Below are 12201 nucleotides of genomic sequence, written 5' to 3'. Positions count from 1 at the left end.
CAGCGCACTCAGCGTTTATCAGGAGTCTGTGCTTTCACAGAATCTACTCTTCAGTAAGTCTACGAATCTTTTATCCTTGGCCCTAAACGCCAAAATCAGGGTTGTACTTTATTATAATCAAGGTGTTCCGGAATTTCTGGTGAAAATAAAAGTTTATACTCATATTAAAAGTGAATAAATGTTTCTGAATCTACCTTTCATCTTTGGTTAATATGTTTCTTACTAAACAAGCCAAATTCATAAAGGAAAAGACAGGTTACCTCATAACACTTTCTTTTCAACTAAAGCAGTAAAGACCCACACTAACACTGCATTTTTTTACTTCCAAATTCTATACATCAGGCTTCTCACAGAAACTTTCACTTCAGCCAGTGGAATACCTTGCAGGAGGCAGGCACTCAAGAAATATTTGTTAAGGTGACTTGAACATAGTAACACATTAGGTGAACATTATAGGAAGTTAGCCTGAGAAGAAAACAGCTTTTTACCATGTTCTTTATTGCCAAGTGAAAGGATATACATATATAGCCTTGTTCGCTCAAAATGTACCCTCTCCACATCACTGACATCCTGTAAATGGCCATAAATCACAACTGGTCCTTGTCATGAGAAAAACTGTGTGTCAACTTGAGTGTGTCTGCCTTAAAAGACAGGTGCAAGGGTAAAATCAAACATATTTAAGTGCTTGGGAAAGAAACACTGCTCTACAGAAGCAAGGGACTATTAGGGGCAGGAATTATAAACATATACACCTTTTATAGCAATAGACTCCAGACAGGAAATCAGGATGAGACTGGTCTATCCTGGCATTCGTTTCATAGAGTTTAGTTTTGTCTGATGAATATTTAAACCCAAAGCACTGCAGTGGTAGTGCCAATATATGTCATATTTTCAGTTGCATCTCCTTTCTGGACTAGGAGCGCCCCTAACTACTCATAAGCCTTAAAATCCTAATTATTGGGTAGACCAGCGGCAGACTGGAGTGACACAAAATTAAGGTTGACTTTTAAGAAAATAGGCACATGTCTTGTACTGCTCTATTAGATACACTTTGGCATTTTGCAGAGCCCAAATGAATTACAGAAGAGACACAGGTACTGTTAATACATCACATGCCTTCTAAAAATTCTGGAAGACGTGGGGAGTCCCACATCATTTCTTTGGGACTAGAGACGTTGCCAAGGACTAAAATTGATGATGCATAGAAGGAGAACCCTCCAAAACTAACTCCTCTGCTTTGCTGACCCAAAGGAAGCCAAAGGAACGAGACTCTCTCACTCCAAGTAACTCCCTAAACTAACAATGTTTAGAAAAAACAAGTATTTTCAAGATGGTTCAGAGTTGGAGGATAGCAGGCAGAGAGTAGAAACTGACTTGGATTTGATTATGGGGTCACGAGAAAGGATCAGAAATGTTCATTTTTAGTTGTTATTACTGAAGTTTTTATAAAATCCCAAGACATTCACTAGAACTTTACTAATTAAGACACGTAACCCACACACAACTAGACTACAAATACTTATAATACATGTTTTTGGTTTTTGGTTTTTGAGAAAGAAATCTCAACTACCAAAGGTTCACCAGCTGCAGGACTTCAAAGGCAGTAATAGGAGCAATGGTCTCCAATGACTCAATTTGGAAAGAAAAAATCTCTCACACAACCCACCCATTAGACAAGATGACATATACATCTACTTCAGGACACCTTACGTTTTGGATGAATAGCCTTGAATTTACTTCACAGCCAATAGCTTGCCAGAGAAAACTTCGAGTTGGATCCTATTACTTAATACACTAAATCCACAGCTCAAAGTCCATCTCACTGGATAACTGAATATAACTAGCGATGGGAATTAAAACTGAGGATGCCAGCAGCCCTGATTTCACTGTTATTATTTGTACTGTGTGAAATGATTTTCATATTGGCAAGTATGGGATCTCTGAAACTGTGCACTCTTCCTATCTACCATGGTACATACGATTATTTGCCCATGCACGCTCTGAGGGGCAATGTGGTACAATGAAAGGAGCCCTGAGCTTGAGTCAAAACCAGTTCTAGTGCCAGCTCTGCCACTATCTGGCTGAAGACCTTGGACCACACTTTAGGTCCAAGTTTACTCATTAATTTATTTAATAACCACGATGTGATCACAGACCTAAAAGAACACAACATTGCTCAGCTGTAAAAGGGGGGAAACTAGACCTAGTTTATAGAACTGGTGTTAGATTTAAATGAGATAATGGGTGTACTTTGCATCCAAGACACATTGGTGCTAGTCTTCTTCTACCACAACTATCAGGCACTGTGTTCAGTCTAAAACACCACTGCAGGGAGCACACTGGAAGCCCTCATCACGTTTGTCATCACTGGGTAAAGCCTCTTGCCTCTTAGTCAGTAAAATCCATGAAGGCCAGGATTTTCTTCTTTCTAATACACAGACACATCCTCTGAACCTGCATGTGCCTCAGCACCTAGTAAGCACTTAATAAATAATTGTTGAATGAATAAATTCTCTTTTATTCCTTAAAATAACTCTGGATCAACTAATATTTTTACCATTTTACAGTGAGGAGGCTGAATAATGAGATAAACTGTCTATAAAATCAGGTGATAAGTCCCTTCCAATTCCACAATGCTATCTATAGTTTTTATATTTTCCAATAGTTCATCATTATATCATTCTTCCTAAATAATTGCTACTTACTCACATTTATTGGTTATTGCTTAAATAATAGCAAGAGTCTCCAACTATAAAATCTACTCCTATCTTTAAGGAAAATAAAATATTTGAACTATAAAAAAAATCATTTGTTTCTAAGAAAACTTTATTCTCACATCTACACACAAACTATCTAATGAGGTTATTCTTAAGAAACTCTTCCAAGTAATTTTCCCAACCTGAACTTCCATATCCTTTTCCCCAAATAAGCAGCGAAATAAACAATCAGTCAAGAGTGATATTAAAAACATGGGGGCAATCCTGTCCCTAAAACATTTCTTCACCAAAATTTGGATTCTTTCACTTTAAGAGCAGCAAGATCATCTTTTTTACTATCTTTCAGAAGATAACTGTAGCTTCCCTAGTCTGGGGCCCTAAATGAGAAAGACCTGGGTTAGATGCAGCCAATGTCACAGGGTCTCGTGGCTCTGAATCAGTATTTTCACACACTCCCAATCATAACTGCCCCAGAGACCTCCTATCCCCAAAACGGACACTGCTGTATCTCAAGTTCAGGTTTACAGAATGATGGCCTCCTCCAAGGCCTTCCTTAGAAAACGTATTCCCAAATTTGCCATCTCACCTCACGCTTCCTTCTCCAAAAGCAGCCTACTCTTTACCACTTATAAGTCTTCTCCTCTAGAGGGCTGAATGTATATTGGGGCACTCAGCAGATATTACACTCTACTCCATCAAAAGGATCTCATAAATTTGTTTTCATTTAGTAATTAACATTCCTCTAGACTCGCAGAAGTGCTGAGGGCAAAGTCATAACGCTTTTAATGGCAAAATCAAAATGGAAGCCCAGGTCAGACTTCACATCTAATGCTGTTGCTGGCAGACCCAGTGATTTTGAGACCGAGCAAGATGATTTTATCATTAAGGCGTCACCACTGCTGTGCAGGGAATTTCTCTTTCATTACACCTCAGCTCCCTCCCACCTCAAAACGCTGCGTACAGTTCTAACGTGCTCTGAAACCACAGCAACTTATGACAGAGCAGCCATCATGATGACCTGTAAGTCATCAAGATACATATCAACCACTGGCTATGTTATTAATACTTGAAGTATCAAATTTGCTAAGGAAGCAAAAAGGAGCTTCATTCTTCCTCAAGGGGAATCAGAAACCAGTATGTTCAAGAGAGGATTTCCATAGGAAAACCGCCCCTGCCTCAGACAGCACCTACCATCAACATGTTTATGGGCAAACACAGTATCAGAAAAACATGCTGTGAGTCTTAGAAACAGCATATGCCTCATTTCATAGGGGCTGCTATGGTGCTAGGCATTGATTTTTTGTTTTTTGGGTTTTTTTTTTTTACTGCATTTCAGAGAAATAACCGTAAAATGAAGGTCTATAACCAGCATATAACACAATAAACAACAGCATCAACTTCTGCACCCTTTTTGTGAATGGTTTCCCTATGCTTTAATTGAAAAGGTAAGTTTTAATATGCTTTGTGTTTTCTCTCAAAATAGTTTGGGACCAATTCTATTCTAAGACTTCTGTATTTACCATCTCCATCCAAGGTCCAAAGATTACAGAATTTACAAATGAAGGACACCCCCTACACACACACACACACACACACACACACACACACACACACACACGTCAGTAATAGAGGAGCTATGACAACAAAATTCCTGAATGACAGAAAGAAACACAGAGGACAGTGGCTTGAAACAGCAATGGTGGTCACCACAAGCTTTGTCCTAGAGTTCAGCTCAGGTCTTTCTGAAAGCCTGGACCAAAAATTCACAAAAACAAGAAGCAGTAACACAGTTCACATAACTTTCCTGAGCTTAAATATATAATAGAGCTGGGTAACTGTCCAACCTAGGTTGTATCTTCAGGGAATCTCAAACTCTCATAAAAAACCAAGGTTTCTGGCTCAAGAAAAGGCTTAAAGTTAGAGATGAGCATTGTTAAATCACTGGTTCCTATTCACATTTCAACCCTTGAAATAACGTTTCACTACTTGTCTCAGTCACCAGCGACTCTAGTCTGTCTTGAGAAAGCTCACACGCCTCCCTGGACTCAGCCATCTCCTTCTCACCGACAGGTCAGGTCCAATACAACCAAAGCTTAATTCACTTTAAAAGATATGTGAACTATTATTCAAGGACAGTAGCTGTCTGTTCACAGAAGCTTCATCCACATCAAGGCAGCTGAGTTTGTGAGCTTGATTTTTGTATTCTTCTTTCATTCTGTCAAAATTCAAGCTTACAGATATTTCTACTTTCAGTCTATTCTTTAATAAATGTCCCGCTCAGTGGAAGACAGGACTCAGAGTTTCAATGACATAACTGCATATTTTCCCAAGAAAATTGTTTATGTACCTTTCCATAAATGTTTTAACTTTTTCACCTAGAATATAAAATCCTTGAAGAAAATGTCTGTCTTCTATAGTTTAGCAAGATACATGCTCAACACAATTTCCAAATCACCTTTAGTACCAATTTTAACCATGAAGAACACTGAAAATTCTACTGTAAATTATCAAATATATGGAAGCAAATATATAAATGAAATTCTTCTGTCATTTAGTACCAAGAAGAGAGATACAAATATAGGATAATTTCTCAAATGAGTTTCAACTACTTAATGTGCTACTTTAAAGCATATTCACAAACAATAGAAATAATCAATCTGAAGAACTGGATTCATCTCTATACACAAGGGACATTTTTATACAGTTGCTCGAAGAATTAGCCACACAAGCACAATAGGTACCATAAAGATTAAAAGAAAGTAACTGCATTAAAAATACTTCAGTTTATTAAAAGGAACGGTTCCTATTTTATATGTATACACATCTATTTTTATAGAAAAGAACACATCTATTTTTATTCTAATTTCCATGACTCACTCCCCACCCATTCACCGAGGAGATAGATAACAGTTGATCCTATTTTTCACCTTTTAATTTATTCTACCTGGAGAAATAAAATTCATCACTGTCCCATGTTATTTTCCCTCCCCTTTGGACATTTATCCACTAAATAAACATCTACTACCCACTGCTGTTAAGCAGTGTGCTGGGTCCTGGGGCTCCATCCCAGTCTCCTCTGCTGGTTTCCCCTATTTGCCCCAATTTCTAAGCGCTGAAGTGTCCCAGGACTCAGCCCTGTCTCATCCTCAAGTCAGTCTACACATGCTCACTTGGTGGTCTCAGCTAGTCTCCTGGTCTAACTAGCATCTATCCTATGCTGACCACCCCCATGTTTATATATACTGCAGACCTCTTTCCTGGGCTCCAGTTTCACATATGGACTCACCAACTCATCCTCTGCCAATAGATGTTTTACAGATCTCGAACGTTTAACAGGCCCACCTAACTCCAGATCTTCTCCACCAAACCTCCTTTCAAAGGATGAAGTTGATGACAACTTCGTCCTTCTAGTTAGTTAGGCTGAAATCCTTGAAATCATCCTGACACCTCTTTCTGTCATACCCCACATCCAAGCTATCAACAAACCTCTCTTGGAAGGCTGGCCAAGGAGACACTTTGACGTAAGCTTCTGCCCAATCCTGACGCCTCTGCCTCCCTCCCACTATGTTGTTCCCAAGGGCACATGCTTACAAGTATTCTACACACTAAACCGTGTCTGAGTCTACTTCCCAAATGATCCAAATGCTTCAAGTCTTCACTACAAACATCCATTACAATATTGTGCATACAACAGCTTATCCCTACTAGAAATAAAACAAAGGATGATTTTAGCTGATCTATGTGTAGAATCATATAGTTATAGATTCAGAGATTAAGGATATTGCTTGTCTTCTTTACAAGGACACTGAATGCCTCATGCTGCCTTACTACTCTTTTTGTTTATCCTTCATGCAGCAATGAAAGGCTTTAAATAAATCTTATCCATTCAAGTCCAACTGGTATTTTTTCTTTCTCTTCCCTGAGGAGCATCTTTTTTCTATACTACCACTTCTCTATTACTTCAGTTATTCACTGCCTTTAGTTGTTTATCTTATTTTTTTCAGAAATATTCCTTCATAACAAGGAGGTGCTAAAAACCTCATTTCACAAGTAGGTATGAAAAAGAAATATCTTGAACACCTTTCCTAAAAAGAAATCTAAAGGTAGGTAATTTAGTACATAAGCCTTTAGGAAAGCATTAGAAGAAAGTAAGACAAGGTCAAATATTAACAATTTACTGAACATAAATTCTCATTACACAAAAAAGTATCTCTCCTTATAACTTCAAAATATTAATAGGGCAACACAGCAAAATATCAAGTGTCAGATGCAGCTAGACTACAAAATGTTATGTTTTTATTTTAGAAGTATGATTTTTATTATTGCTGAAACGAGAATTTTAGAAAAAAAACTACCATCAGTTTCTTAACATGTAATTTATTTGTAAAAGTCAACCAAAACAATCTGAATTCAATCATCAGCTCAGGAAGCAGATTCCATGACATTTTCTTCCCCTAAATGCTAAATGACACAGGCAGCGATAAAATATGCAGAGAAAGAACCATGTCACAGAAGATGTGACAATTTTGATAAATGATGATAAACTGTGATGTAGAACAGCCATTTGTAAGCTGCTGTTTTCAAAAACATGTATTTTAATGATGATTTTTGCCAAATATCATTTTAGAGAGATATTCTGTAATAAAACCATTGACAAACAAAATTGGTACCTTATTATAAATTAGAACAGAAATGTATTTAAGTTTTCAGCAAACTTGTAATTTTGCTTTGAATGAGAATGCATTTTAGATCCAGTCAGTTCCTTACAATGTTAAACACAGTCATCATCTGACCCAGAAATCCCACTCCGAGCTATAAAACAGAAATTAAAACATACTTTCACACAGACCCTTGTACATGAATGTTCATACATGCAACATTATTCATAAAAGACAAGAAGTGCAAACAACCCAAATGTCCATCAAGTGACATATCATATCAATAGAACAGAATATTATTCAGCAATAAGAAGGAATAAAGTACTGATACATGCTACAATACGGATGAACCTTGAAAATATTATATTAAGGAAGCCAGTCACAAGAGGCTACATATCATTATGTTTATATGAAATATAAATTCTATTTATATGAAATGCCCAGAATAGGCAAATCCCTAGAAATAAGATGTAGATAAGTGGTTGCCTAGGGTTGAGAGTGTAGAGGGAATGGAGAATAATTGCTAATGGATATAGGGTTGCTTTCTGGGGTAATGAAATGTTCTAGAATTGTGCACCGTGATGGCTGCACAACTCTCTGGCTATACACAACCTCTGAATTGTATACTTTAAGTGGGTGAACTGTATGTGAACTACATCGCAAAAAAGCTATTTAAAATGCCAGTTAAAAAGGCCAGTCATGGGCTTTCCTGGTGGCGCAGTGCTATAGAATCCACTTGCCAATGCAGGGGACACGGGTTCGAGCCCTGGTCCAGGAAGATCTCACGTGCTGCGGAGCAACTAAGCCCACGAGCCACAACTACTGAGCCCAAGTGCCACAACTACTGAAGCCCGCGCGCCTAGAGCCCATGCACCGCAAGGAAGAGTAGTCCCCGCTCGCCGCAACTAGAGAAAGCCCACACACAGCAACAAAGACCCAACGCAGCCAAAAATAAATAAATCAATCAATTTACTTTTTAACAAAAGGGCCGGTCAGGTTGTAGCTGTTTATAACTTGTATAGACTTTTCAAAGTCTAAATCCCTAATTATTAAAATATGTTTCTTACTGTCCACAAACCTCATTTCATTTCCTTACATAAAACCATCTGCCTATTCCACTATAAATACTACACGTAGTGAAAGAAAGTGCTTCTAAAATTAAATCATGTTTTCAAAATAGATTTCTCCTTAATGTATTTAATTTTAATGATTCGCATGTGAATTATCCACACTTTCCATTAACTATGGTTAAATTTTCAATCTCAGATAAGTATCCCCCAATACAAAAGCACATTAACAGGCCATTCCTCTCCCAACACAAGCTGTGTGGACTAAATTTTTAACGTATTAGCTTGAATTTTAAAAAGCAAAATTAAGGAGGCAGATCTGTAAGAAAAGCAAGCACATGAAGTCTCAGAAGTTTAGAATGGAAAATATTTTCAAGATTGATCCTCTTCAGGACTACCGAAACTTTAATATCTAAGAACTAACCCCAGGAATTTTGTGATATTCTCATATCACCTTACTTTTTAAATTTTTATTGGAGTATAGTTGATTTACAATGCTGTGTTACTTTCTGCTATACACACCTTACTATTTTGCCTTATTATTTATATTTACATTAAGTTGATTCCTTTCCTTTCTTTTCTTTTTAACTTAGCAATGTATGACACAACATCAGTGAACTTATGGGTTTGGTAAGCTATCTGTACTAGTCTAACAAACATTACAATAAATAAAATTTTCAATGGTGATGTGTCTATCACTTAAAAACATCTTGCACATGATCAGTACTACATCTACCACACTATGGGAAACACTCATCTAGTTTTATCTTCTCATTTTATGGGTGAGAAAGTTGAAATTCCTGGTGACTCTCAAAAGTCTGTGCACATCAGAACCTCCTGGAGGGTTTGTGTTAAAATAGAGAGTGCTGGGCTCTTCCCCAAGAGCGTAGGTCTGGGGTAAGCTCTGAGAATTTACGTTTCTAACAAATATCTAAGTGGTACTAATGCTGCTGGCCCAGGGACCGCCCTTCAAAAACCACTGACCCAAACCTACTAACCCCAAATTAGTCAGACCAGAATTTAAACTAGAACCCAATCTTCTCTTAGATGCTCTTATAATTATATGCTCTAGCAAACATGTTTAATGTTGCTGAATTTTATTCACCTTTCACTTAATTTTACTCTTTTCAATAAAGGTGATTATTAAATGCTAAAGATCAGGTTTATACATTTTTAAGACTTCAGAGTTGTTATAAAATAGTGATTAATAAAAATTTAAGGAAAAGAACATTACAATCACCTTTGAGGACCCTGAATCCCTTTTCTTGGTCACATACCCTCCATTAGTCCTTTGAGATAAACATTATCTTCAAGTTTGTGTCTTATCATTCACTTGCTTTTCTTGTTAATTTTCTCATAGCTGTATCTCTAAATAATATATTGTTTAGGTTGTATGTTCTGAGCTTTATACTATATCTTTTCATGCTATTTGCTTTTTTTTTCAATATGATGTTTTTGAGATGTAGCCCTCGGTTTTTATCAGTAATACATTGCTTTCATGGCGGGACACTATTTCATCTACAAGAAAACAGCACTAAAATTGTTGACTTTTTTTTCAGTTTGAAAAAATCAGAGGTAAAAAAGAAGTTGCAAAAATAGTACAGAGAAGTCCTATGTATGCTTCATCCAGTTTCCTCCAATGGTTACATCTTACCTAACTATATTACAGTATCAAAACCAGCAAACTGGTTTTGGGACAATGCTTGTGTATAGTTTCATGCCATTTTATTATATATGCAACTCTCAATTTTTAAGTTCTTTTTTCTTTTTTTCTTTTTTCTCGCGGGCCGCACAGGCCGCGAGACCAAGGGCCGCGGGGGCCGGGCCGGCGCGCTGCCCCCGCCCCGCCTCAGGCCGCCCGCGCTTGGGCCACCGCCCGGCGACGCGAGGCCAGTCCCACCCCGCCCCCACCCCCGCCTCCGGCCCGGGGGTCGCTCACCTTCCGCGTTGCCCCAGACCACCATGCCCGGGCACAGCCGCCTCCTCCGGCCTCGCTGGCCCCGCCGCCGCCACACGGTGCCCTCGCCTGGGGCGGGGAGAAGGGCCGAGAAAGGAGTCGCACCGCCGCACCGCGGCCCACGCTCGCCCCACGCTCGCAGCGGCCAACCTGAGCGCGCCCAATGGCTGCTCTGTCCCTCCCCCTCCGACGGGCGCGCGCGCCGCGGCTCCGCCCCGCCCCTCCCCTCCCCTCCCCCTGCGGCGGCCGGCGCGCTCCCAGGCTCCTCCCCGCCCTTCCCCACCCGCGGCGGTTCCGGCCCCGGCTCGCACTCCGCCTCGCGCTAAGCAACTGCCCGCCTCGCGCCTAGCCTCGGGCGACCCTGAACCACCGGCGCGGCGCCCCTCCCAGGCCCGCCCGCGGAGGTCAGCCCCTCCGCTGCACGGGACCGTCTCGCTCGCGGGGGCGGAGAGGAGCGCGGCGCCGGCCCGCCTTCCGCATCCCGAGACCTGCGCGCCTCCCGCTGGGGTTGATGCGCTGTTCTCCTCTCTGCGAGTCCCCGCCCCGCGCTGCACTCCCCAGTCCGGGAGGACACTAGTTCAGGGACTGACCATGCTTAATCAAGATCATTCTATTGATATTAATGAATATCTGAGTTACTTCCTTTATTCCCCCCCCCCCGCCAATTGAAGACAATGCTCCTACCTATTAGAAAAATGAAAATCCAAACACTGACAGCCCCAAATACTTGCAAGAATGTGAAGTAATAGGAACGCTCATTCATTGCTGGTGGGAATGCAAAATAGTACAGCCATTCTGGAAGAGAGTTTGGCAGTGTCTTACAAAACTAAACATACTCTTACTATACGATCCAGCAATCGGACTCCTTGGTATTTACACAAAGGAGTTGGAAAATTATGTCCACATAAAAAACCTGGACACAGATGTTTCATAGCAGCTTTATTCATAATTGCCAAAACTTGGAAGCCACCAAGATGCCCTTCGGCAGATGAATGGGTAAACAAACTGGTGCATCCAGATAATGGAATATTATTCAGCACTAAAAAGAAATAAGCCATCAACCCATGAAAAGATATGCAAGAACTTTAAATGCTTATTACTAAGTGAAAGAAGCCAATCTGAAAGGCTACATACTCTTTGATTCCAACTAAGTGATACCATAATGGTGGATAATGTCATTAGTCAAAACCCAGAGAACATACAACACCAAGCGTGAATCCTAATGTAAACTATGGACTTTGGGTGCTAATGAAGTGTAAATGTAGATTCATCAATTGTAACAAATATACTTCTCTGCTGAGTAGTTGATAATGGTGGAGGCTATACATATGTGGGAACAAGGGGTACATGGGAAATCTCTGTACCTTTTCACTCAATTTTGTTGTGAACATAAAACCGCTCTAAAAAAATAAAGTCTACAAACTTTAAGCTATAAGATGAATAAGGTCTGAGGTTCTAATGTATAGCATGGTGACTAATTGATAACACTGCAATATATAACTAAAATTTGCTAAGAGAACTTAAAGGTTGACCCCCAAAACATATACATATATATTTATATAGTCCTCTTTACCATAAATGTACGGCTGTGCTCCTGGCTTCTCTAATCTCTTCCAATCATCTATTTTTATTTCTGCTCAGCACCATGCTGTCTTAATTGGTAGAGTTTTATAATAGCGAGTCTTAATATCTAGTAGGTCAAAAATCCCCAATTCACTCTTCCATTTGCTGTTAAGAATCAGCTCACATGTTCTATGTGGGGGAGGGAGGTGAAGGAAATTCATTTTAGTTTCATAAAATCT

At 39.6% G+C, this 12201-nt stretch overlaps 1 protein-coding gene across 1 annotated transcript in view; it reads right to left on the bottom strand.

The window, feature by feature from the left end:
• LOC130706980 (centrosomal protein of 78 kDa-like) overlaps positions 1 to 10584 on the bottom strand; it is a 36846-nt gene extending 26262 nt beyond the window's left edge. Inside the window, exon 1 of the mRNA XM_057539629.1 lies at positions 10382 to 10584. Within this exon, the coding sequence (XP_057395612.1) occupies positions 10382 to 10406 (25 nt within the window). The 5' untranslated portion in view covers positions 10407 to 10584. The remainder of the gene's footprint in view (positions 1 to 10381) is intronic.
• Between the last annotated feature and the right edge of the window lie 1617 nt (positions 10585 to 12201).

The sequence above is a fragment of the Balaenoptera acutorostrata genome, unplaced genomic scaffold, assembly GCF_949987535.1.
Source record: "Balaenoptera acutorostrata unplaced genomic scaffold, mBalAcu1.1 scaffold_813, whole genome shotgun sequence".
In the NCBI taxonomy this organism is placed as follows: Eukaryota; Metazoa; Chordata; class Mammalia; order Artiodactyla; family Balaenopteridae; genus Balaenoptera; species Balaenoptera acutorostrata.
Note: the sequence above shows the minus strand (reverse complement) of the source record. Positions and strands in the feature narration are given on the sequence as shown.